The sequence below is a fragment of the Girardinichthys multiradiatus genome, chromosome 4 (assembly GCF_021462225.1).
Source record: "Girardinichthys multiradiatus isolate DD_20200921_A chromosome 4, DD_fGirMul_XY1, whole genome shotgun sequence".
NCBI lineage: Eukaryota > Metazoa > Chordata > Actinopteri > Cyprinodontiformes > Goodeidae > Girardinichthys > Girardinichthys multiradiatus.
In genome coordinates this window covers 33,438,673-33,466,036 of record NC_061797.1, presented here as the reverse complement: position 1 = coordinate 33,466,036, position 27,364 = coordinate 33,438,673, and the positions used below count along the sequence as shown (strand labels likewise).

General features: G+C 41.2%; 1 protein-coding gene across 2 annotated transcripts; it reads right to left on the bottom strand.

The window, feature by feature from the left end:
• Positions 1-1,017: 1,017 nt before the first annotated feature.
• ahctf1 (AT hook containing transcription factor 1) lies at positions 1,018-26,506 on the bottom strand. Of its 2 annotated transcripts, none has more exons than XM_047362404.1 (40): positions 26,256-26,506; positions 23,172-23,298; positions 22,582-22,732; positions 18,833-18,935; positions 18,373-18,553; positions 18,058-18,265; positions 17,686-17,802; positions 17,464-17,548; positions 17,197-17,347; positions 16,869-17,001; positions 16,565-16,746; positions 16,392-16,453; positions 15,838-15,966; positions 15,656-15,746; positions 15,374-15,463; positions 14,895-15,035; positions 14,502-14,606; positions 14,078-14,174; positions 13,807-13,930; positions 13,630-13,686; positions 13,326-13,472; positions 12,348-12,538; positions 12,112-12,256; positions 11,881-12,012; positions 11,562-11,709; positions 11,275-11,425; positions 11,069-11,176; positions 10,623-10,767; positions 10,156-10,371; positions 9,380-10,043; positions 9,021-9,197; positions 8,761-8,866; positions 7,143-7,264; positions 6,745-7,055; positions 4,944-6,608; positions 4,544-4,817; positions 4,234-4,407; positions 4,067-4,155; positions 2,591-2,670; positions 1,018-2,412 (listed from the first exon to the last, which is right to left on the bottom strand). In XM_047362404.1, exons 2-40 carry the CDS (start codon positions 23,290-23,292, stop codon positions 2,208-2,210), a joined length of 7,578 nt encoding a protein of 2,525 aa, XP_047218360.1. In that variant the 5' UTR covers positions 23,293-23,298; positions 26,256-26,506; the 3' UTR covers positions 1,018-2,207. The 2 variants fall into 2 exon arrangements, with proteins under 2 accessions (XP_047218360.1, XP_047218362.1); XM_047362406.1 differs by having other exon boundaries at positions 4,544-4,787.
• Positions 26,507-27,364: the final 858 nt, after the last annotated feature.

The following is a 27,364-nucleotide window of genomic DNA, read 5'->3' as shown; positions in this document are numbered from 1 at the left end:
AAACAAAATGATATACAAAACAACATTCACTAATATTTTTTGAAATAACTTATTTCTGAGTTTTTACTTAGGAATAAACACTGAGAAAGACCTGCCTGTAAGTTATTTTGTTCCAATGTTATGAGGGGGGAACAAATACTTCAGACAGTCGAAATATTATATTTTAGACAAAACATCAGACATTACCGATCAGAAATGAGCTACTAAAAATATGTTTCATTAATCCAGTATTTTATCATATTTTACATTAGAACGCAAATAACCAGATTAATAAGCTACACTCATCTTTTCAGGAAGCCTGATTGTTCATGTCCAACAGAGTGAGCTTCCATTGTTTTAAACCAGCGTAAAACAAAATATAAACCAAACGTGTTGGAAAACACTGACTGATGTCCTTCAGGTTGGAAAAGACTTTGATTCTCTCTACGATTAAAATCACTACACTAAATTGTGTGGAAAACAAAATCACATAACTAGGTTTAATTTTTTATTTATTTGGTGTTTTCTATGAGCTTTAGATTGAAAAATAAAGTAACAGTCTTGACATAATTTCAAAGCTTCTCAAAGTGTAATTAACATAAACAGATGTCTGTATACACACATCATCAGCAGGACTATTTTTAAAACACTCTAATTTAGAGCGGTTTGAGTTCAGTGTCAACAAATTAAATATACAACCCATCTAATGTTTGGTTAAATGTTAGATATCCAGCCAGAAAGATTGTAGATGGGTCCAAATATGTTTTTCTGAAATATGCCAAGGTTGGAAATTTCTTGAAGTTTATATCAGAAATCAAAGAAAGATCAGCATCTTGACATTCAAATTTGAGTTTCTTTTAGGAAACAAACAAAAACAATACGGTATAAAAACAATTTGTAACAAATGTTATATTCATAAATATGCTATTTAAGTATTATAGTATTAACCCATAAAATAAGTTGTCAAGCCGTTTTGTTTGACATACTTTCCATCATGAACGCCAACCAAATAATTGCACAAAATGACCAGCAGGTGTCTCCCTTTCTCATGATAATTTTATTTCATTGTTTTACAGAACTTTGGTGCAACTCCTGCTTATTAAGAGCTGGACAAATAAAAACCGACAGTAGCAAACATGCTTAAAGGACTGTAAAGGTATTAGATGGGATCACTTAAAAAATACACTAAAATTTCTGCGTTCTGTGCAGAAATGTCAGGTCTAGTCATCTTTTTTTACTCTGTTTCTCATGCATGCACTGGTTGTCTTGGATGTCACACCTGCACTCAAGACTGTAAAGAGAAAATGAGACTGACACCAAAAAGACTGGAGTTTTTTCAAGTTTAGTCGTATTTATCAAAGAGCAGTCATCAAAAATAAGACATTCTACATACATTCATCAGAAAATAGTCTGAATCAGATACTTGTTGCCATAAATTGCATTAATCAAACCCCAAGCTACTTTTACATCTGCAAATTGTTGTGCACTTTTTCTCCTTTACATCTCTCCCAGATCTGCTGACAGCAGCAGTTTTCCACACAAAATTCTCTAAAATCTATTTTGATTTTAAGACTTTGGCAAAGGCAATCTGATGTGATCATCAAATGCATTCAAGACACTTCAAATTCAAAATAAACTTAATTCCTTAGGATTTAATTATTAACTTTATTTGGAACATAACAAATGACTATATACAAATCTAGCAGTAGAAATAGATCCCTACCAGACTGTTGCCTTTTTTCTCTTGAACAGAAAAACAGACCTTTAATTTTTAAAAGTAAACAGCAACAAGAAAAGAAAACCTTAAAATAACAGAATGTGAATAAAACCTCTTCATGAGATCGGTTCAGTTTATCATTGGGAGCCTCAAAAAACCCACATTTATTGCTTTTCTTTGTGCCGTTCTGTGTCCAGAGCTCAAGCTGACGATGCCAAACAAAATGGCCGTTTATCAAGTGAAATCAAGTCTGCATGAGAAGGAAATGTAAACTCCAAAAATAAACCCTCCTTCACACTGAATCTGTTGTGTTTTGTCCCAGAAATAAACCATCCCACCTCCACGGCTTTCATTTTGCTCTCAGCAGAGAAAGTTTTTAGAGAAACTGCAGCACTACGAGGCATTTCAAGAAGAACAATCGTCAGTTCAGGCCGTTCTTTTTTGACAGCTCATGACGATTTGAACCAAATGGCCCTCTGAGGTTCACTGGTTACTACCACCTCCAGGCTCCTCAAAGTTTCCTCCTTCTGGTGACGGGTTTTGAGAAAACCGTTTCCATTATGCGTTTGCGCCGAAGGTTCCTGGTGGAGGTCGGGACCTCTCCGTCTGTAATCCTCTTCAGTGCTCGCGGGAGCAGATCAGTTGGAGTCGGACTGGGCAGAGGTGAGACCAGTTCCACCTCTGCGATCTGAACAGACGCTGAAGCAGCTCTGGATCTGAGAAGAAAGACGGGAGAAAAGCGAGGACCTTTTTATTAGTTTTCATTCTTTAAAGGATAGCGGTCAAACATTTAAATTTATGCAACTTCATAATAAATAAAAATGTAGCCTGCAGTTTTGTTTTTTTTTTGCTAGAGGATTTAGTGGGAAGCTCTGGTTTTAAAACAGTTCTTACTTGGCTGTGTTTTTGCTTGTTTTTCTGGTTTTAGATGTTTTCTCCACTTCAATGCGATGCTCTTTTGAAGAAACTTTATCCTAAAAGGAAAATAAAAAACAAGATAAACTATTTGCAAAAGTATTCAAACCCCTTCAACCTTTCCAGATTTTGTTACGTAAATCATAAAATTCAATGTATTTTATTGACAGGCCAAGACAAAGTAGTACATAAGTCTGAAGTGGAAGGAAATCATTAAATTATTTTCAATTTTTTTCTCCAAATACACATGCATTTGCCCCCCTTTACTCGTACTTGTCGTCTTCCGCTTATCCGGGACCGGGTCGCGGGGGCAGCAGACTCCCAGATGTCCCTCTCTCCAGACACCTCCTCCAGTTCCTCCAGGGGGAGCCCAAGGTGTTCCCAGGCCAGCCGAGAGACATAGTCCCTCCAGCGTGTCCTGGGCCGTCCCCTGGGCCTCCTCCCGGTGGGACGTGCCTGGAACACCTCCTGAGGAAGGCGTCCAGGAGGCATCCGGTATAGATGCCCGAGCCACCTCAACTGGCTCCTCTTGATGTGGAGGAGCAGCGGCTCTACTCTGAGCTCCTCCCGGATGGCCGAGCTCCTCACCCTATCTCTAAGGGAGTGCCCGGCCACCCTACAGAGGAAGCTCATTTCAGCCGCTTGTATCCGGGATCTCGTTCTTTTGGTCATGACCCCAAAGTTCATGGCCATAGGTGAGGGTAGGAACGTAGACCGACCGGTAAATTGAGAGCTTCGCTTTTCGGCTCAGCTCTCTCTTCACCACAACGGATCTTTACTCTAATACCCTAAATAAAACCCTTACTCAAACTGTTTTAATCTCGGATTAAATGCAGCCATTTTCAGAGGTTTGTTAGAGAACAATAGTGAACAAACAGCATCACGGACACCAAGGTACACAGCTGACAGTTCAGTTTAAAGGTTATAAAACAATATTCCGACCAACTATCTCTTGAAGCACTGTTTAGTCCATCTTCTGATAATGGAAAGAGTATGGCAGAACTGAAACTAACCAAGACATAGCTCTCCACCTGAACTGACTAATTACAGACGCAGCCAAGAGGCTCATGGTAACTCTGGAGAAGCAGCAGCAATCCAGAGCTCGGGTGGGAGAATCTATTGACAGGACAACTACCAGTTATGCAACAAACACATCTGACCTTTCTGTGCCAAAGCAATGAGTTCCCGTTTACAGTGTGCTAAAAGCCATGTAGGGGACACAGCAAACATGTGGACGAAGGTGCTCTGATCAGCTGACACCACAACTGAAGAACGGTTTGTGTGGCAGAAAGCTAACATTGCACAAAAACCTGAACACACCTGCACCATGAATGAAACATGGAGGCGGCAGCATCATGATTTGAGATTAAATAAAATACAATCGGTCCAGAATCCTAAATAAACAAGTTCATCTTTCACCACTGAGAGTGATGCTGATTAAACCGAAGCTCCTACCTGAACAGAAGCACCTTTGACACTACTCCGGCTGCGTGTGACTGGAGCCTCCAAGTCCTCACTTGGATCAGGAGAGTCTGCTGTACGAGCTGAAACACAGGAACAGTACAAGGTTAAAACCTCCGTGGATGGGTGGAGGAATACAAACCAGCAGGGAGTCGGCTCACCTCTTGTTTGTCGCTGTCGGGAGGGCGAGTAGATGAATGAGTGTCCTCCTGGAATGGACTCGTTTTCTGCAGGTTCAGCTACCACGTCTGTTACAGGAGGCTGACATGAAACCTGCTCCACTGATGGTTTTGTGCTCTTTTTCCTGGTTCTCTCCACCTTTATTATGATACCACCTGTATTCACAAGGTCACATATTTACATACAGATATATATTTTGGTCTTGAATCTTACAACCAAAACATTACTTTCAAACTCTAACTAGTAATTAGACTGTGACAGACATGTTAAGTTAAACAGCCTCGTCCGTACCTTCCCGTTTCTCCTCCTCATCCTTCAGTCTCTTGATGAGGGCATCTGCAACAGGAGTTTCAGAATCCACCTCTAATGGTGAGTCCAGCAGGGGCAGATCTTCCTCGGGGTGGTCCCAGAGTCTGCTTCTCGTAAGGCGACGCGAGTTTGACTGGCCAGCGCTCTTACTGGGATCAGAATCAGAGAGATCGTTGCCTTCTTTCGAGTTTTCTGGAGCAGCTGCTTCTCTCTTCTTGCTGTTGTTCTGAGGAAGGGACACAGCAACCAGTTTGACCTATGGATTTTAAATGTTATATGATGTAAGAGATGGAGAAAATGATGAGATGAAAATGATAATAGAAACATAGACTGTCTGAAGGTGTCAAAGGTTTTCCTGTTTTATCTAAGGTTGAATCCTTACTTGTGGATACACATTCAGGCTAAACTGTCGAGTTGTCCTCCCAGGGCTGGAAAGTTGCTGCTTTTTCTCATCTTCTTCAAACACTGCTGGCAGGACCTCTGGTCTCATCTTTCTGGAGCTGCGTTTCACAGGAGGGACAACAGGCTCCTCTTTATTCTCTTCTTTGACCGCCTCCAGAGGTGTCGGCTCTACCTCGCCGGTATTCACCATCTTTCTGCTAGACCTCCTGGGAGTGCCTGTCTGAGTCGTGCTGCTTTTGGAAGGAGTTTCAGTCTTGGAGCTGGTTCTGCGACTCCTTGTTGTTTTCACAACCTCATCCTCTTGGCTGTCTTCTTTGATTTCTACCTCTGTGGTCAGAGATTTGTCTTTGATGCTGGTTCTTGTTGCAGTGGCTCTATGCGAACGTCTGCCTGGCGAAGGCGTTTTAGAGGTTGAAGCAAGTGAAATCTCATTATCCATGCCTTCAGCCTCCTCTTTAGAAAGTTCCGGCTGAGTTTTGCGAGTACTTCTACGAGGTGTGGCGGTTTGGAGCGGTTGACCTTTTCTAGAAGTACGAGTTGCTGTAGCAGGAACAGCAATGCTCTGTTTATCAAACTCTGTGTTTCCATCCTGCTCTCTCTCGTCTGCTGCCTGAGGAAGAGGAGAGATAAAAGTAACGTTCCTTCCTCTTGTCATCCTCCGTGTTGGAGTAGAGGGAGCTTTCTTTCTCTGAGAGGCCACGGTTTGTTTCTCAGTTTGACTATCTGAACTCACAACCTGCTCCCCCAGTTCCTCTTTAACATTTCTATGCCTCAGTATTCTCCTGGGTTTCTCCTCTGTTTCCTCCTCAGATCTAGCTTCGGTCTCTGATGATGTTATGTGGTCATGTTTCTTGTCCTCCACAGCAGACTCGGTTTTTCCCATCTCTGTATCTACAGACCCGTTCCCCTCAGGCAGCGGCACCTCCTCAGCAGGCATTGTTTTGTCCTCTTTTGACACCTCCTCTTCAACAGCTTCTGTTTTTGCTGTGGAGTCTGTGTCATTTACAGCAGCTAGAGGTTCTCCTGGAACCGATACAGCAGCAGATTCCTCATCTTCAGAAAATATTCTAATTTCTTCCAATTTTAAATCTTTCTGCTCTGCAGAGTCATCCGTCTCCTGCTTTGCTGCAGTAAATTCAGTCTGCAGATCTGCCTGGTCATTTCCAGGCTCTTCCTCCCCCACTACATATACATCATTCTGATCCAAGTTCTCGAACTCTTTTCTTTCTTCTTCTTGAGCAGCTTCTTCTATGTTATCTGTGTTCAAAGTAATAACGTCGCATTTATCCAAAAGATTTTCACTTTGTATCTGAGGCTGGGCAGGAAGCTCAGACATCTGCAGATCATTCCCAGCAGCCAGCGCCTCTGTAACTCCATCCTCATCCGTGTCCAGCATCAGTGTGAAGCCGGTGTGAGTTTCAGGCTGCTGCTCATCGGCCACAACGCTCGGCTGAAGCTCAGGAAGAGCGAAGTGAGCGCCGTCTACCAGGTCTTGCTGTCCTTCCATGAACTCGAAGGGAACCAGCAGAGTGGTGGAAGGTTTGAGCTCCATGTATGGTGATCTCTGCTCTGTGTCTGGAACCATCCCTCCGTCATGTCCGCCGAGTCTCACCATCACAACCTCGCTTTCTATATCTTCCTCCATCTGCAAAGACATAAAAAAAAAAGCCTGCTTATTCCAATTGATTAAAATGATCAAATTGTATGCCTACAGTAGGAGAGAGGCAGATTTTATTTGAATTTAATGTGATCTAGAAATGTTTCAGGTCACCAATCGTTACCTTCAACTCTGCACCAGGTGTGATCAGAGAGAACTCAGCCGCCTGCTGCTCTGAAAGTTCCTGCAGGAAGTGAGCGTGCTCCTGCTGCATGAAGGCTGAACTGGGTTGGAGTGGTGGCAGCCTCCCATTACCCTGAACCTCATCGATGATCTCCACCTCACTACCGGAGTCTTCCACTTCGTCTTCCTCCTCTTCTTCATCTTCTCCCTCCTCCTCCTCAGCTTGATTAGATGACTCCTCCTCTTCTTCTCCGCCTTCATCCTCAGATGCAGAGCTGGACAATTCTTCGCTATCGTTCACACTCACCACAGCTAGGAGAGCACAAACAGAAAAATCTGCGTATTTAACAAGAATACCAGAACAACTGTAAATGTGTGAGGGTATGTACTCTTCCTCACAGTGGGAGTCGGTGCCTGTCGGCTCTGAGGAGCTCTCAGAAACGGTGGATTTCTGTGTTGTGAACGCTGAGGGATCTACAGCTGGCGGCTGCTCCTCCTCTTCAACCTCCCCCAATAACTCACTGCAAAGGAAGATGGCAGCCATTTTAAACATGTCAAAAACATATTGGAAACATATTTACGAATCTCAAGATTTTTTTTATGCGAATCAAAAGCACCACAAATCACAAAGAATGCCTGCTCATTACAAAGTGTTTAATTTCTAAAATTATTAATCTAAACAGGGGCTACAATTCAGGATAAAAAAAAATGTTCCTCTAGGAATACAGGTACATAAATTACTACATCTTTGAAAAGTTGATTTATTTCAGTAAATTCATTCCAGAAGTGCAACTTGTATAGATTACTTGCACAGAAAATTATAAGAGTTTAATCAATTTAATTTAGATGAGTGTGGCTTCCAGCTAATGAAAATCAAGATTCAGTTTTTCATAAAATGAGAACATTTAATGGAAAATTCAAAAATTAAATTTTATGCTGTGATCTCAATAATAGTGGAAAAAAAAAAAATGCTGCCTTTGACAGTCCAGCAGGAGGATGAGCTACAGAACGCCATTGCTAAAGAAGCTGGGTGTTCACTTGGGGGTTCTGGGAAGAAAGGTTTATTTAAGAATTTAGGGGCGATTCAGAAAACATGGATTGTGGGGGAATCAGGGATTCAAAAGCACAGACGTATCCAGCACATTTTCCTGCTTACACTGGCTAATGTACCAGTAGGTGCTTTAATGACCATGGTCCACTGTGATGACCACTATACTCGAATCTATGAAGCATTGTAAAGAAAAAGATAAGACTGTGAGCACCTCAGACAAGCCAAAAGCTGCTTTCTAAGCAACCTGAGCTTCCTTAACACCTCAGCAGAGCAACTGGCCAATCACCTGCATGCTACGCTGCACTGATGCAGTAAATGCATTAGGGCTGCACAAAATACTGCAAAAATATTGTTACTGCAATATGACTGTGTGCAATAATTATATTGCAAAGGACTGTCTGAAGTGCAAAACTCTTGGCTAACAATGTCTAACCAGTTGAACAGCGTCTCAGGGCAGCAGACATTCACACTGGACACAAATGACAGTGCCAAAAATGCTGAAGGACAGAGTGATGGAAGAACAGATGAAAAAAAGAGGAAAGAAGAAAATATGCATATATTGCAACTGATATTGTCATCACATTATTTACCAGTATTACTGCCATAGCAAAACGTTTAAATATGGCGCAGCCCTAAGCCACACAGAGTACCAAGTGAATATACTGTATAGTACATGTACATATATTTCAGTAGGCTGACATTTCTGTGTACAAAATCTTTTTTATGCAATATTTAAAACTTCCTCAGGAACTGAATTTAGGGTTTTCATTAGTTGGAAGCTATAACCATTAAATTACCTGAAATAAACACTTGAAATATATCCCTGTGTAATATTTCTACGAGTTTCACTTTGAAAAAACATCTCTGAAATACATTTACTTTTCAAAGACACCCTAATTGTTTTAAATACACTTGCATTCTTGTGTTTTTGAACAGTAGTGTCTGTGTTTTAGGAGAAGCACACACCTGTTTAAGGAAGTCTGGCTCAGTGAGGCGTTGTGGATTGCTGAGCGGCTGAGAGAAAGTGACAGGTCCTCACCAAACAGGTGCTGCTGCACAAAGTCGGTCAGGTCTAAGGGGAAACGACAAAAACGATCAGTGCACTTTCTGAAGAGCACACCAGTTCAGTATTAAAACACATTTCTATGAGGTTTAAATGATTAATTTCAGGTTATGAAAATGGTCAACCACATCTGTGTAGGTCCTTTAGAAATGTAAGAGCTTACCTGCGGTCTGCAGCTGATCCTGTGCTGCTTGGTTTGTGGCTTTACCTTCTTCAGATGGTTTGGGTTGCTCAAGGTTCAACTCAGGTGCTTCCCACTGAACGTTTAGTTCTTCACCTTTCACCTGCTGCTCCTCAGATCTGATCTCAGTGTCTGAGCTCTCAGGTAGCTGGTTAACAACTGCACCAAGTGAAACGGACCAGAGAACTTGTTAAAGAAGAGTGGAGAAACGTTAAGTTATCCAGATTATTTTCTTATTAAAAGAATATCAACTCCAAATGATTTTGGTCCAGGCTTTGTGTTAAGCTTCCAACCTTCTTGTTTTTAGAGTAAAGACATTAATTAGAACAACAGTAACCTACCTTCCTGGAGAGGAGATCGCTCCTCTTGGTCAGGACTTGCAATATCGTCCTGTTTGCTCACTGAGACAAGGTTCAGATACTCTTCTCGTTTAGATTCAGCTCTCTCCTCCTCATATACCTTCTGATCAGAAGCACCCTCAGTGACTTCCTCACAGGGCTCTGCTTCCTTCAGAAACTCCTCTTCCTTATCTGCATCCTCTGATGGGAGGTTAAAGCTTTGCTCTATGGTAATGTCAGACCTTTGTTCTGGTTCGTTTTCAGTCACAGGCTTGATGTTCAGTGTCACTACATCATCGTCATCATCCTCTGCAACCATTGGTCCCCGTGCTCCTTTGGGGTCTTCTGAGAGAGTAGCATCATAGTACTCTAGACTGGTGTCTGTTGACAGAACAGATGTCTGGCTGGTGTCAAAGTTCACGTTGACATGTGTCTGACCTCCAGCTGATGGGTTTGCTGCTGCAGCTACTTCCTGGGCGGGCGCTAGCTTACTCTCAGAGTACCTAAGCTGCGGTGAGGGAACACCGCCTTCTGGAGGTAGGAACTTTACATGAGGATGTTGTCCTTCCTCCTCCTCATCTTCCTCCTCAGCAGGCAGCGAAGACCATGTCTTGTGTGTGGCTTTGGAGCCTCTGCTTAGCTGGCTGAGCTCACTGTCTGCTGCCATCTACAGATGAATACAAAGACAACTTGCAGATAAAAAAGCTACATCCACAAAATAATCAAGAGATCCAGTAAAATGACACCGAGCCACAATATTGATCTCATCAGGAGTTTACCCCGTTGATCCACCGGATCCCCTTCTCTGTTTCAACGATCTCTGCTTCTTCAATGAAGGTGATGCGGCTCTCTTTGCTGCGCAGTGGGGGGGTGATGGAGCGCCCTGGAGAGGCAGACGGAGTAGCAACGGGTGTAGGTCTCAAGCTGCTTCGCAGGATGGATTGGGGGGTGAAAGCTGAAAAGACTGGGCCAGAAGCAGCCAAGGCCCGAGCCCGCTGGGAAGGAACAGAGCAAAAATAAGTGTGAAGTTACCGTGCCACAGAAGCCCCTAACAACTCTTTAAAAGCTATTTTTTTAAAAGCAGTTTTTTTTCCAAGATTTGCATTTATTCCTTTTACAGAATAATGATAACCAAAAACTTTGCACATTAAAGTGTTAAATATATGATTAAGTGGTGAAATAGTGAAACTGATTTGCTTTTCAGATATTTAAAAAAGGGAAATTTAGTCTACATTTAAGTACTCACTTTGACGATCTGTGGCGTTTGCAGCAAACTGAGCTCAGGAGCTCTTCTGATGCTCTTAGGAGAAACCCAGGAGCTTGGAGGTCTGGAAGGACTGAGGAGAGGCTGAGGAGTCTCACAGGAGGGGTGGACCACCAGGTCAATCAGTCTGAGACACATTAAAGAAGATGAATCCATGTTTCACTATTCTGCATCATTTAAAATGGTTGGTTCAGCAAAACCTTATACGCGAAAGGCAAGTGTTTCCGTGCGTGCACTAAATGTATGTCTATAACTAAAAACAGAGTCAAAAACAACAAATAAAAAAACCCCAGGGTTAATATGTGTCAGTTCTTATAGAGACATGTCTTGTGCATTGTAGAAGCAGTTTACAAAGATAAAAAGAGACCAAGGACTATCTCCAGAAATACTGAAACACAGCAGCATGCCAGTAGTTCTCCTGAGAGTACCTTGACTTTCGTTTGGAGGTCATGGTGATGGGAGTTCCTAGGAAGGGATCAGGAAAAGCTAGGGCGGACAGCCTAGAACTGGAGCCCTGAACATCCGCTGCTTTTGATCTGGGTAAAATATGGATTTGTCTCATTACACTTAAATATATTTAAATACTGTAGATGACTTTTAACATTGAGATGCAATTTATGCATTAAGTTCTCACGTCTTTGCTGGCGAGGACTGCGGTGACACTTCTCTGCCTCGACACACCTCCTCGATCTTGGTGAAAACGCTGTTGATGAATCCAGCTCTGGACATCACCTTCTCATTGGCAGGACGTTTGGTAATAGTAGACAGCGGCTGTGGTCGAGAAACTAGAGAATGGATTGCAGATATGACATTAAAATAAGTAAAAACAACTATTTACTCGGGAGTACATACGTAAAGGTTCTCCAAGGGAGGTCCAAAACAGCACAGCGAAACCATGTGTCCACAGAGAAGAGCCGTTACCTTCTTTGTGAACGGTAGAGGGATGTTGGTAGGGCTTGACTCGCTCCATCGCCAGTTTTCTCTGCACTCTGGGTAAAACTTTGCCGTACTGGTCCAATATCGAGTTTCTGGTGTTGGATCGCTCTTTAAGCTTTGGGTCTCGCTCGTTCTGCAAATAAAGAAACAATGAAGCACAGTATTACACTCACCCCACATAAATCTACGCATTACAATTAACACTTTTTGGGTCAAACGTTTGTACAGTAAATTCTGAAAAACAATCTGATCATACATGTCAAAATAATATGATAATAATGAGAATTCATTTTTCTCCACATACCACCAAGTTCATTTTGAGGGTTTGGTTGAGCTGCAGAGCAGGAATGTAGTTGGCCTGTTGAAGGTAATGAACCATCAGCAGTTCTCTGTTTTGAAGACCTCCTGTGCCTTGGAGAAACATTTCCAAACAGTTCTGAAACCAACAAGGAAACGATTAAAACAGCGAATACTATTTAAAAAGTTGAGTAAAATATAAAGTTTCAGACTAATTATGCATCGCCGATCCATTTACTTGTTCATTGAGGCCCAGAGGCAGTTTGAGCAGCTCTTTGATGAGGCCCAGCTCCTGGCAGCTCTCATACAGGAAGCCCAGCAGCTCGGTGATATTCAAGCGGTTAGAGTGCTGCCGAAGTAAACACCACGCCTCGATGAGACACCTGGAAGCAGAGGACATCGGCGGATTGACACATGTGAAATGAAACTAAACCATTGCTTGGTGCCCAGAAACCTCTCACCAGCTTAACTGACCTGTTGTGTAGCAGCACAGAGAGGCAAAGTCTGGCCTGGGTGGTGGAGGTAATCAGAGGCTTTGTAACGTGGAAGTAACGGAGCGCCACTGACTGCTGACCCTGACACATCAACGCCTGCAGGACCCGCTCATGCTGCCACTTGAAATGAAACTGAGAAGCAGCTGGATGTAGGAGTAGATCAAACGAGCTCTGAGGACAAACAAGAAAATACTTAACACAAAACATACAAACTTTCCTGCAATAAACTCCAGACAATCCAAAAACTATAGCCAAGAGTAGAATGAGAAACATCAGAGCCAACAATGCTCTGATGCAATATGAGCAGCCTGAACACCTCAGCAGGGCCACAGGTTAATGCCATGCTGTGCTGATGCAGTAATTTATGCAAAAGGAGCCCCAACCATATGGTGGACTCATCCTGCCATAACTAAGAATATCTACAGAAATAAATAAATTCTCAATAAAAAAAGCAACATTTATTGAGAATTTCAATTAAATACACACAAAAAAAGTAAAGAAATAAATGTAGGCAGTAATTAAATTATTCAGTGAGACATAAATGTCTATATCTAATTTAATTAGTTTCTTTATGTATTCACCTTTGTAACAATTACCAATTTATTATACATTACAATTTTCAACTTTATTTATCAATGACTGTTTTTTGAATTCATTTATTTATGTGTATGTTTTAATATTTTCTGTCTGTTCGGTTCTTCCTCTGTATTTTTTACACTATTTATTTGTTCAATGCTATTTATTCATGTTTGTGTTTTTTACATTACCATATTTATTTCTGCCTAATGGGGAGGGGCAAATGTCTTCAGGTGTCAACTTCTGCCTATTGTTTGGTTAGCAATAAAGTTGAAAATTGTATTGGCTAATAAATAAATCCAGTGAAAGCAAGAGGATTAGCGTCTTCTCATTGTCCATCTGCAGGTAAATGATGAAGCCCAGATGTTTGTTTGAGTTTTACCTGGTGGTCATTATGATCCAGTAACCAGAGTCCTTGTACCAGTTTAACCAGTCCGATGGGGATGGCAAAAGCTGTGGGAAAAGACTCCACTGATGTTCCATCCTTATTGGGGAAGGAGTACATGACATCCAACAACAGGTAAATCACCTGGAACCAGAGGTCAAGGAGGCTCGAACGGCTGAGATGGAGTTCATCAATTCTTATATTGACATTATGACGTTTTAGAGAAAGTAAAGTCATGCTAAAAGGAAAAACTGCTGAGGCAGCATGACACTGCAGCTAGCTGGTATTAGCTTAAGGATACAATAGCATGCTTGGCAGTTTCATCAATGTTGTCTAGAAGGTAGATATCAAGCAAGGCCTGTGGATCATAGACACACAAAATAAAGCACAGTTCTTTACAAAATATGTTTCTGCAACAACACATGAGAATAATGCATCATAAACAGAATATAAAAAATACGCAAGTTTATATCCTTACATGCAGCGTAGGTGGTGGGTACTGGCCCGTTCCACCTTCATCCCTTTTCCACAGGTTGGTCAGACGTTCACCGCACTGTCCAACCAAACCATCGATCATGAGGCAGTCTGAACACCATTTGGTCCTTAAACAAAACAGGGAAGAAAGGAAACCTGCATGAAATGTACTTGGAGAATAAAATGCCTGTCATTTAAACATAAAAAATATGAACAGAGTCCAGAAGGTAACCCTGGCAGATTGGTTTATAAGTGTGATGGAGTTCACCACTCACTTGGCCAACCTGATCAATTCCTCCCTGCGAATGATGTAGTAGTTACTGATGACTGAGTGAGTAAAGAAAGGCCTGGGGATCTGGAGAGCATCTTCATCTGGTGGGAGAGGTCCGCCATGAATGAGTACAGGGACAAATACAATATTAAAACAGGTTGTTCTACACAAATCAACTTGTTTATCAAATGAACAGAGCGGCAAATTTGTTTTTTTAGTTTCTTTTAGAAATATTCTAAAACAGAAGTACAAAATATCTTCAGTTAACTATTAGTCTAACACAATTCTTCAGGTTGCAGAGTTAATTCCCTTTAAAAACTATAGTTTATTCGCTAATTCTTAAGAAACTATTAGAAATATTTTTACAACAGGATTTATTTTAATAACTTTTTTGAAACTTTTCTGAGTTTGGGCGAGCATCTCCATACCTGATCCCTCCGGGAGTAAGCCGGTGCGACAGAACCAGAGGACCACTTGAGCGTACTTGGAAATTAAACAGGACACCATGTTCTTGTTCATTAGACCTGCCAAACCTAAAAAAAGACGGGTCTGATGAGTAACCTCATAAAAGTGATATTAAAAAAAAACCAAGATATTGCAAAATACTGAAATGATAATATGACTAAATATTATGATGAAGATGTCGATTATGACTAACCCCCTTCTTCCTTGTGACTCTTTTTTGCACCATCATAATGACCTCACTATTTTCCCCAAATCTTCCTGATAATACCAAAGCCTCTTGTACATGGGTCATGTGCTTAAACCCCTACACCACCTGCGCCGCGTCCGTTGCTGTGAAATTTGTGTGGGTACAGTACCTTGCTGTGTGAGCTCCTGAGCTTCATTGAGCAGGCAGTGGAAGATGGCACTGAGGTTACTGAGCAATTTCTGGGTGTGCTGCAGCAGCTGCAGGGTCTGAGGGTCAGTGAAGTTGGATGAGCTGTTGAACAACGGGGCACCTGGAGACCAAACACACACACATACAGAGAAATATGGACTCCTTTGAAATGTTGACATTATGAAGTGTTGATATCAATCAGGCAGTTTGTGTGTTTTTGTTACATGGTCCTGCAGAAGTTTAAGTAGTTACTGGTCTGGCAACCATACAAAAACAGGTTCTGCAAACATTTATATCTACTCTATTCAAATAAAACATAATGCAAACATGTCACAGAACAAAGGTTTCTACAGATTTTATGTTGCAAAAAATCTAAATATGTACTTATTTATTACTACTGCTTCCACTTTCCAATCAGATTATGATTTTTAAGTCTATTAAGACTATATAAATACATACAGATGGCATCAAGCTCCTCTTTGGTCTGGACTACTTTGTTCCAAGCCCAATCCAGGATGTAGCGCAGGTTCAGTGCTGATCCTGGTTGTTCTGTTCAGGAAAAAACAACAACCGAATAACAGAAGAAACACTCAGCAGTAAAGATAGAGGTAGGAGTACATGCACTATAATCTATCTTTGTTTGCAAGTTTAAAACTAGAAGAACTACCTTTATCAGGTCATTTTAAACAAATGTGCAATAAGGAAATCTAGAGAAAAACTGATTCCTGTCCTGCTCCTCACCTTCAGCAGTCCACTGCTTAATGCAACCAGTAATCAATCCCAAGGAACTGGTCTCAACTGCTGTTGATAAGATGGCATCAAGCTGTTCCTCCTGAGGACCAACAGGAGGATTGAAGCAGACATGATTTGCCTTCAGCATAAAAACAATATATACTTTGTTCTCTTAATTATTTTTCTTGTACCTGAGAGAGATTGGTTGCCTGACTGTCTGACAGGCGAGATGAGAGGAGGCCAGACATAAGGCAGTGGGAGTAGCTGATGGAGATGATGTCACTGGAACAAGGAGCAGCTTTCTTCAAAAAACTTAAGGTCTGGATTTCATGACAAAGAGAAAGTTCTGGTCAACCTTAAAGCCCACTTTAAATTCTGCTAAGATCCTACATGTAGGTCAGGACAGTTCTAAACAAGCCACCATATGCTGATTTAGGAACAATATCTAACAGTATGTGTATTATTGCCTTGCAAATGCAATCATATTACTTTGGCTTTTCCACATTTTGCCACATTGCAACTAAATGGTAAAATGACAATTTATACAGCACTTTTCTAGTCATACTGGCCACTCAAAGTGCTTAACTCTAGAGCCACAGTCACCCAGTCTCATACATTCATACACCGATGTGCACATCGGTGGGTAACTTGGGTTTAAGTGACTTGCCAAGGTGGTACATGGGTGTGTGACAGGAAGAAGCTGGAAATCAGTGTTAAACTCAAACGTTATTCACCACAAACTTGCCTCTTTTTGATACCCAGAGCAAGTTAAGTGCACAATTCCAGTGGTAAGTAAGCATGTAGCATCTGGAACAGAAACAAAACAAAGAGCTTACAGACATGCAGTTAAAACTAACTCCTTTCAGTTTTAAAATGAATATAAAAATATTGTGGAACATATACAAAACCTTAACCTACCAAAGTTATATGTGGTTGGGTTAAAGTACTGTTCTGGAGGGGGGCAGGTGAAGGGCAGGCCCCTGCTCAGGCTGCGTTCATGTACAACCACATCCAGGAAGGTGTGGGGAGACACCATCTGCACCACCAAGTCCAGGGACCAAACTGCCAGGTAGGGACAATTCTGAAGAGACTCCCCAGTTCTGTCGATGTGACCAATCAGCTGTTAGAATAAAACTCATCTAATTTCCTAAACTCGTGCATATAGCATTGCTACCATTTTGGTACTTAACATGAAAGTATCCTAGATTAACATAAACTGTACCTCAGAGAGTCAGGCATTTGTGCATGGTACCAACGATTGATGTCAAAGACCCCTATGTACGTAGAGGGACTTCCCTGACCATAAGCCTTGACTTGCCAGCAAAAGATAGACAAACTGGTGTCGGGGGATGCAACTGGGAAGTTAAGAAAAAAATAACAGTTTGTATGTGTCAATCAGAAAAGAAGGCAGCAGGCTGTAGTCCAAAATGCATGACTTGTTCTCAGATAAATATACCATAACAACAGAAAAGTTATGGTTAAGTGCTAAAAATGGTAAAAGCGTGCAAATTAAACCCCCTCCATAAGGAACGTCGAGGAGGGCTGCTAACCTTCATTCATACTGTCGTCCCTGTCAGGATGGGCTCTGAATTTCTCGATCGTCTGGCAGCTCAGCAGACGTGTGTTTGTGGCCTGAGCCCTGACAGGGAAAGACGTGCCACTTAAATCCTGACTGTAACGTTCCTCGCAGTACTCAAGACCCTGTGTGAGAGAAACATGAAGATGGGAGACGGTGAAAATGCAGTACAAAGCATTTGTTAGGCCTTAAAAGGTTTGCTTTTTCGAACAGTTGAAATCTCAGGGTATAAACTACAAACCTCATAGAGGATCTTCCCAGAAGCCAAACATTTTCTTTCTCTGAAGGCCAGCTGAAGCAGGTGAAGGCAAACCAGATCTCCCTCTCTGTGTGGGAGTCAAACAAAACAGTCAAAATAAGAACGAAGGTGGGATTAAGGGTGTGCAGTCATGTTCGCTTTGTCTAAAACTAGAAATGTTAACAGCACAGAATCCAAATAAGCTGAGAACAATCTAACTCTTACAGATCCTGAGAAGACTGGACAGCCCAGAGGTAGCAGCAGTTTCTGGGGTCGTTCTCTGGCTCCTGGAAGACGAAAGCATGAACAGGAACCCTGCCACCCTCCAACTGTGACTGGTATCTACAGAAAATGAACAAAATAATAATAAATACAGTTTCATTTATAAATAGTGAACAATAATACGTTTGTTTGACCAATCAGAAGGCACCACATTGCCTTAAATATCCATACAGGATTGAGGAAAACCTGCTAATATTGGTTAAAGTCGCATAACTCGTAATAAATAGATAATTAAAGTGTGCCATATTTCTGGGGAAGAGCTTTTCATGGTTTAAATATCTTTAAAGAAGTTAAAGAGAAAACACAGATACTTACTCCTTCTTCAGAGTCTTCATGTTCCACAGCTGCAAGTGTCCATCAGAAAATCCCACTGCCAGCTGGTTGGTTCTGGAGATGTACTGCAGGGCCGTGACACCAACGCTACCGGGCGGGTTCAGCTGCAGACAGAGATGTCTGCCCTCTCTGGTGCTGACCTCTCTGAGCCTGGGGATGTCTGCTGGAGATTTGGTCACCACCTGCAGGTCTGCAAACACACAAATGTTAACATAGAAGGTAGATAAAAAAAAAAAAAAAAAAAAAGGAGAAATAAGATCCAAATTCAACTTTAAATGTTTCACAGCCCCCTCTCACCCGATGCCTCCAGTTCACACTGGCTGCAGGACAGATCATCAAGACAGAGGTCCACAAGCAGGACATGACCAAGATCTGTTGCTACTGCAGCAATGCCGAAGAACCAGCGTAAACTCTGGTGCAGGTGCTGGGTGGAGGTGCTTGCTCCACCATAACTCACTAGAGGCTCAATAGCTGTAATCTGGAAGGCAGAAAAAAGACAAATATATGAAGGTGAGATACTTTAGGCTGAATAATGATTACTCATTTTGTAAATTAATTCTCTTATAAAGACAGACTCAGCAAGTACATCTCCACTAGCTTACAACTAGCTTCTCTGGACCAGAATTTCACAGTTTTCACTTTTTGTCTGAATTATTAGTAGTTGAATAAAAACTTTACCATAAGTTGTCAGCTAAAAGCATATTGCAACTTATGGTCTCACAGGTAAAAGAATCTAACCATTTTGTAACAAACTCACCCTGCCTGGTATAACCACAGCTTTCACCACTCTAGACAGTCCCAACTCATACAGACACAGAACGCTGCCTCTGGTTTCCTCCAAGCCAACCAACAGCCCAGACCTGGAAATATAAACAGAAAAGCATTTGTTACTATCTGAGCGTAAGAATCTGTCCATAATCATGGTACAAAGCTGAATACATAAAAAACCATCTAATATCTTATCCCTTTGTCAATTTTTTGTGGGTTTGTTAGGTCTGAAATAAAAAGAGTAGCAGGTCTTGTTACTTAAGACAAAGGCTTTTTATAATCACTAAAAATCACACAGAAGTAGGGTCCCGTTAAAATGGAAAACTGAGAACTTCTGCTTATTATCAGTGATTTCTTTCTACTCTATAAACACTTTCCGTGACTAGACACACACAAGCTACAGATTATTTTGGCTGCAACAGGCTCTGTCTCCATCGCTACTCTCACACTCAATGTAGTAAATGAAAAAGGCAGGGTTAACGGTGCAGACGGGCTAATTAGGTATTCTTTAGCTTCATGGTGAGAAATGATGATTCTGTGATAATAATACACTAACTAATTTTATCTGCAAAACCCAGAAACTGACTGTATGATTGTGATCGTTCCTGTTTTCACTGTCACTTCCATAAAATCAGCTATAAATGCTGCACATACCTTTCAAAACAGAATTGAATCCAATCAGTGATCTGCTTAGCAGTAAAGTTGCACTACTTATAGTAATTGTTAGGGTGCAGTTGCCTTTCTGAAAACAGAGGTTTCAATTTTTTGCACAAGTATTTGTTTTTGTGAGTGACTGAAGATTCATAGCCGGAAATTTTTTTTATATGCGTATGTCACTTTTATCGTAAATAAAAATGCAACAAAATGTGACAAGATTTTCTGTACCTATTTTGCCACCAATGCCAAATACATGAGAGAAATGCAAAAGTAATAACAAAAACAGTTAAATTCTGCATTTACCTACATGCACCTGCTGTACAGGTCCTTCTCAAAATATTAGCATATTGTGATAAAGTTCATTATTTTCCATAATGTCATGATGAAAATGTAACATTCATATATTTTAGATTCATTGCACACTAACTGAAATATTTCAGGTCTTTTATTGTCTTAATACGGATGATTTTGGCATACAGCTCATGAAAACCCAAAATTCCTATCTCACAAAATTAGCATATCATTAAAAGGGTCTCTAAACGAGCTATGAACCTAATCATCTGAATCAACGAGTTAACTCTAAACACCTGCAAAAGATTCCTGAGGCCTTTAAAACTCCCAGCCTGGTTCATCACTCAAAACCCCAATCATGGGTAAGACTGCCGACCTGACTGCTGTCCAGAAGGCCACTATTGACACCCTCAAGCAAGAGGGTAAGACACAGAAAGAAATTTCTGAACGAATAGGCTGTTCCCAGAGTGCTGTATCAAGGCACCTCAGTGGGAAGTCTGTGGGAAGGAAAATGTGTGGCAGAAAACGCTGCACAATGAGAAGAGGTGACCGGACCCTGAGGAAGATTGTGGAGAAGGGCCGATTCCAGACCTTGGGGGACCTGCGGAAGCAGTGGACTGAGTCTGAAGTAGAAACATCCAGAGCCACCGTGCACAGGCGTGTGCAGGAAATGGGCTACAGGTGCCGCATTCCCCAGGTCAAGCCACTTTTGAACCAGAAACAGCGGCAGAAGCGCCTGACCTGGGCTACAAAGAAGCAGCACTGGACTGTTGCTCAGTGGTCCAAAGTACTTTTTTCGGATGAAAGCAAATTCTGCATGTCATTCAGGAATCAAGGTGCCAGAGTCTGGAGGAAGACTGGGGAGAAGGAAATGCCAAAATGCCAGAAGTCCAGTGTCAAGTACCCACAGTCAGTGATGGTCTGGGGTGCCGTGTCAGCTGCTGGTGTTGGTCCACTGTGTTTTATCAAGGGCAGGGTCAATGCAGCTAGCTATCAGGAGATTTTGGAGCACTTCATGCTTCCATCTGCTGAAAAGCTTTATGGAGATGAAGATTTCATTTTTCAGCACGACCTGGCACCTGCTCACAGTGCCAAAACCACTGGTAAATGGTTTACTGACCATGGTATCACTGTACTCAATTGGCCTGCCAACTCTCCTGACCTGAACCCCATAGAGAATCTGTGGGATATTGTGAAGAGAACGTTGAGAGACTCAAGACCCAACACTCTGGATGAGCTAAAGGCCGCTATCGAAGCATCCTGGGCCTCCATAAGACCTCAGCAGTGCCACAGGCTGATTGCCTCCATGCCACGCCGCATTGAAGCAGTCATTTCTGCAAAAGGATTCCAGACCAAGTATTGAGTGCATAACTGTACATGATTATTTGAAGGTTGACGTTTTTTGTTTTAAAAACACTTTTCTTTTATTGGTCGGATGAAATATGCTAATTTTGTGAGATAGGAATTTTGGGTTTTCATGAGCTGTATGCCAAAATCATCTGTATTAAGACAATAAAAGACCTGAAATATTTCAGTTAGTGTGCAATGAATCTAAAATATATGAATGTTACATTTTCATCATGACATTATGGAAAATAATGAACTTTATCACAATATGCTAATATTTTGAGAAGGACCTATATTATGCTGATTTGCATGTGTGTCATCAGTGCATAAAGCATCAGCAGCAAAAATCCTGTTTACATGTACGCAACCTTGTTTACTTGAGATCTGGACATGCGCGGAGCAGAAACAGATATAGCCACTTTGTTTACTGCCACTGCTAGTCAGAAGGAAATTAAACAGGACATCTGCTAAGCTGTAGCTAGAACTGAAAATATCTAGTCAGTCACTCTTTCTGCTGTCAGAAACTAACTTGTCTGAACTCATCTCAACAGAAAAGTGCAAACTGTAACAAACTATGTGCTCTCTTTCAGACTCTAACCTTGAAAACTGGCTCAGTTTTTCTGTTCTTTCTTTCTAGGTGAAACGACTAAAGGAGCTACATCCATTAACATTTACTTTTCCTTCCCATAGAAAGGACTCCTGGATCAGTGCTTCTTTGTTCTCTTTGTGTCTCTGCTCTGTTCTCTCAAACCCCCAGTCGGTCGTGGCAGATGGCCGTTCACACTGAGCCTGGTTCTACTGGAGGTTTCTTCCTGTTAAAAGGGAGTTTTTCCTCTCCACTGTCACTACATGCATGCTCAGTATGAGGGATTACTGCAAAGTCAATGCCAGTCACTGTCCACTGTCTCTACATGCTCATCCAGGAGGAGTGAATGCTGCAAGTCACTGACTGGATGCAATCTGCTGGGTTTCCTTAGATAGAAAAACTTTTTATCCAATTTGAATAAATAACTAACTCTGACTGCACTGTTCAATGGTTAGGATTAATTGGAATGTATGTACCTGACTGTTGTAAAGTGCCTTGAGACAACATGTGTTGTGAATTGGCGCTGTATAAATGAACTGAATTTAATTTAATTTAATTAAACGTGATCAGAACACACATTTGTCTTCCTACAGAGAATAAAAGTATTTTATAAAGAGAAACATTTTACTCGGTCATATGTTTTTTCAGTTTCTTGCAACAATATTTCTGCACTGTATGGTTACTACTTTTAACGTCCCATCTTTTTTCAGCACTGATAGCTCCACATTGACCACATTTTATACGCTGCTGCAGAACAATGCACCTTTAAATGTTAAAACAACTGATATCGGTCTATTGATCACCTATCAGAAAAGAAACAAGAGATAGGCAAGAGGTGGGTGAACTTGAGCTCTGACCGTTTGAGCCAGCCGAAATCCCTGGCAGTGAGGACAATGGGTGGATGCTCTCCGCCGCCACTGAAACAGTGTGCAGACAGCCGCTCTCCTGTCACTGCGTGGACAACCTCCAGATGGGGTCCACTGGCCAACCAGGCCAACCCGCTTTGACCTTCGTATGAAGATAAAGAAATATAACCTCGGTTATAATTTACGTTAAAGGTAACTGAAACAATTCAGTAAATTAGGTGAATGTAATCTAGAAATTGTTGTTTTTTTCTGTAAATTAAAAAGAAAAAGATTTAAGCATGTATTTTCTATGAATGTGACTTTAGAATCAGTTATTAAGAATAAACATCGGTATTGTCTTAGTCTGATAGTCTGATATAAACTGTGACTGAATTTCTTTAAGCTGCTGGATTTCCATGTATTATATCAATAAGATACATCCTAAAGCGGTAAATAAATCAAAGGAATATGAACTGAAAGACGGTTCTAAAATATTATATTAGTTTTATTTCTTATAAAATAATTCAAACAATTTTCAACACTCTTGCTGGCACAGAACAGAAAATGATAAATTAGTAATAATGTTGTATAAACGTTCTTACCAACAGTGAACTTGCCATGAAGAACACAGTCCAGGCTGATCTCATCCTCACCCAGAGCATCTACAGTCACTCCTGAGAAGGGCAGCAGGCTGCTGGTGACTTGGGCAGTCAAGTCATGCATTGTTCACTGTGTCAAAAAAAGCAGAGGAAATTTGATTTTATTCACCTTATTTTTGTGCCTTAAAAATAAGGCACCAATTGCTCTTCTGACCACACATTTGTGATTCAGAGGCATTTTACTGTACATGATCTAGATTACACACAACCCAGACACACATTCATCAATAATTCTTAAAATCTAGAGGACAGGCGTGGCACTGGTGGTGTAGGGGTTAGCGAGGGACCACATATTGAGGCTATAGTCCACGAAGCAGCCGTCCCGGGTTCGAGTCCCGGACCCGGCGACCTTTGCCGAATGTCTCCCTTTCTCTTTGCCACTCCTTCCTGTCTGCCTACTATCAAAAATAAAGGCCTCTAGTGCAGAGAAAAAAGAAAATCTAGAGGACACACCTCAACTTGGTCTCCATGTGTTCGGCTGAGTTTTTAGCTCGAATGAGTGCTTTGTTTCGAAGCACAGCCGCTGACAACTGGGCCTGAACTTGAGCTTAGGTCCTACTCAACAACCCTGCAGGCTGCTGCACATCTGTTATCACATGTACAGCCTAACAGCGAGCTTTGGTAAACTGATAGAGTAAAGAACAACAAGAATAACTAATAAGGCAATTGCAGGGTCCAGCTTTTATCTTATTGATACTTAAGAAAAACTTGATACAACAATTCTCTTAAATCTTTGGCACCTCTCATCATGACTTTGTTCTCTATGAGCTTTGGATTCTGTGATCTATTAAACAAAAAAATCTCAGGTTTTCTTTTCAAAGTTTCTTGGAAACTGCATGTTCTTGCCAAACCCTGGCTTGGTGTATGGTGTGTCAATGTTTTAGAGAAGCCTTTCTAAAAGAAAAGAACAAGACTTGACAGCAGACTTGATATATGCATCTAGTTTTTCAGAGATGATCCAGCTACATCATGGCAACATTTCAGGTAAAGGTTTGTGGAAAATAATATATTTTGTGTCTGTTGGAGTGTTACCGTTTTTCAAAAACTCCCCAAAAAGAAACAGAAATGAGTTATATGTCTGCATGACAGGCCACTAACGACAAAGTGCCTGAAAAACATAAGTTCAAATAGATTCCTTGCACACCAGTCTGTTTGTGAAGAGATCAAGCAGGTTTCTTGGTTTGGTTTAGGTGCCTCTGTTATGCCTGTAAAATACATAATTACTGCAAGTGGCTCAAACAAAAACAACAATAAATTCAACAGATGAAAGATCCACAAGATTTTCTCAGAAAGAGTGGAGAATCGTTGATTGAGAGGTCTAACCTGCTCATTCCAAATTTGAAAGATTCAGATTTTCTTCCTCAAGAGGCAAAAACACAGAGGAGACAAAATGTGCTGCAGGTTCCTTTATAGTAGTTGTAAATTCAACAGTAAACTGAATTATCCCAATTTATGCATCAGCGTATGTCCCTCACCTTTATCTGATTTTTATTAAACTCAAAAAGTGTATCAAAGTACATGATGTTGGTTCTTAGTATTTTACCCATTACTTAATGAATAGGGGTCTGCCAATCACTGCTCTGGGCAAAATTGGATGATTCTGACCTCTGGCCTTTCAACTAGTTCATCTCCACTCAAAACCTTGAAGCAGTCCTGAACAACAAAGCTTCAAGTGTGTGTTTTTTTTTCGTCTGGTGTTTCCTTTATTGGTTTACTTCTATTTACTTTTTCACAGTCTTAAAGTCTAGCTATTGAACTGCTGAACCAACCAGACAATGTCTCCTACATAAGTGTAAGAGACAGTGTGTTAAAACTGACACAACACTGCCCTCTGTGACCGCTGGGGGGGTGGGGGGGGGACAGCGGATTCAAGTGAACTCCCGCGCAACCAGCCAGCTGGCATAGAGACACGCTAGACAGCACATGTGGACAAATAAATGTAAAAAAAAAAAAAACACTAAAACAACAACAAAAGCGGCATTCTGAGTTTTAATGGGGCAACACACATTACCGACAGACCAAAAACCTAAATAGTTTATACAAGACACGGTTGGATTGATACAACACGAGCAATTGCACTCGTAAAAGCCTGGGTTGCTGGGGGTGATGGCATTTAACATAAACATACATGTTATAAGTCAAGATATATGAAGCAAGATTAAAGCGGTACATAACGATACTTATGGAAAACTTTCATCACCTGTAGTACAATTAGCCTCACGGACTATACTTACCGACGTTGGGTTAACTTCACCAAGAGCAGCTAAACTAGCCATTTACCCTTTTAGAAAAATATATATCAGCATTATTCTGTTAAAGGTAGCCTACTTTACCGACTGGTTGGAAATGTCAATATTTAAAGGCCTATACAAAGGATTAAGCATGTTTTTCGGTCTTCCTTCAGTTGCATTAGCCGGCTGTTAGCATACAAGGTCACACGGGATTAGTTCAATTAGCTTTATCGTAAAAACTTTAACTACACGACCCAACGATAGCCAACAGTATGCGGGGGTTTGGCAGTCCCATTATATTGTGACAACTGATTATATTTATGCTACAGCAAGCGAAAAAGAAGCTGACAAGTATAGTTATTGACTGCTCTAAGGAAAGTCGGGATAGTTGAAACGGCTAGCTTGGGCTCCGTTGCTACTCTTGCTAACGCAGCTAACTTGGAACCAGAAAGCACATCTCTTAATTATTGCTAGGTTTATAGGTCAATAGCCGCGATGGATATCACAGCAGATGTAACTTTTTACCTTGCCACTTGCAAAAACTTGACTCCTTTAGTTAAACCGCTTTTACTCTGGTGGCCATGCTAAGGCAGTTCAAATATAACGTCAGGCTGAGCACAGATAGCTTGTAGCTCCTGACAACACCGTGGGTAAATCCGTCTCAATAAGGCGCAGTAATGCTTTTATTGCAAATCGTTTCTAAATGTTTAACCAACATAAGGGGAGTGTAGGGTTGTGTTACATCTGAACTAGCTAGGCTAGAAAACGTGATGCACTGCTATCAACGTTACACTACCTGTCCAAGAATGATGAAGGCTTCGGAGCCACTGTTGCTTTGTTTTTCCCCAAGAATCTCTCCTTCCTCTGTCATAATCCGATTGTTCTCAAAATACAATAATTCCAATAGTCATCAAGGTGTTAAAAAATATCAGGAACGAAAGCCTCAGCAGACTTCAGGCTTTCACAACACGAAGCGCCATTTCCACAGTGAGAAAGTAAGCCGTACAGTTCTTCTTTGTCAGCCTCGTTTCTGGGAGATTGGGCGCGGCAAAGACAGACATCCGCCCCCTTCTGTTTGGGAGAGAGAACTGCTCTTAGGTGGTCTGCTCAAAAACAAAATTCTAAAAATCTTTTGCAGGGACAAGGTAAAAAGAAATATAAAATAATATCTCAATATAAAAGTAGAAGGAAGTAAATATGTTATGACTGCAGATGCCATTTGTTATGCAAAGAAGCATTATGTTCATACTCCATGAACACATTGTGTTCTGTTACAGCCACACATATCTGGTTTTTGGTGGTGAGAAATTAACAAAAAGTTGTGCATAACTTTGAAGTGAAAACCTCCACGAGTCAACACTTTGTAGAACCACATTTTGCTGCAGTTACAGCTGCAAGTCTTTTGGAGTGTGTCTCTTTCAGCTTTGCACATCTAGAAACTGAACCCTCCAGTGAAACATGGGAGTGGTAGCATGGTGCTGTGGGCATGCGTTTCTTCTGCAGGGACAGGAAGGCTAGTAAGGGTTAATTGGAAGATGGATGTTGCTAAATACAGAACAATTCTAGAAAATAAGAACTGTTAGGGGCTGCAAAACAAGGTTTCCTTTCCAACAGAATTGTGAAATTGTTCACAGACTATTTCTATTGAATCTTGAATGAAATTGAAATGGAAAATAAAAACAGTCTTTATGTGTACCCCATAAGGCCTGCAGGTTTAATTGCACTCAAACGTGGTTCTACAAAGGATTCAATCAAGGATACTAAATACAAATGCAGACTGCACCTTTGAGATTTGTATCTGTAAAAACACAATTATTTTCTACTTCTCGTTGGTGTATAACATTCCACTCAAATACTGTTGGCTTATGGCTTTGGTTGTACTGTGACAAAATGTGAGTGGAGTGC

Excerpts from the sequence above, each read along its gene's own strand:
- ahctf1 (XM_047362404.1), bottom strand. The coding sequence starts at position 23,292 with ATGCATGACTTGACTGCCCAAGTCACCAGCAGCCTGCTGCCCTTCTCA. Across the intron at positions 18,554-18,832 it reads CTGTGGTTATACCAGGCAGG|ATTACAGCTATTGAGCCTCT; the intron begins GTGAGTTTGTTA and ends TCTGCCTTCCAG. Across the intron at positions 15,967-16,391 it reads GCTCTGGGTATCAAAAAGAG|ACCTTAAGTTTTTTGAAGAA; the intron begins GCAAGTTTGTGG and ends CATGAAATCCAG.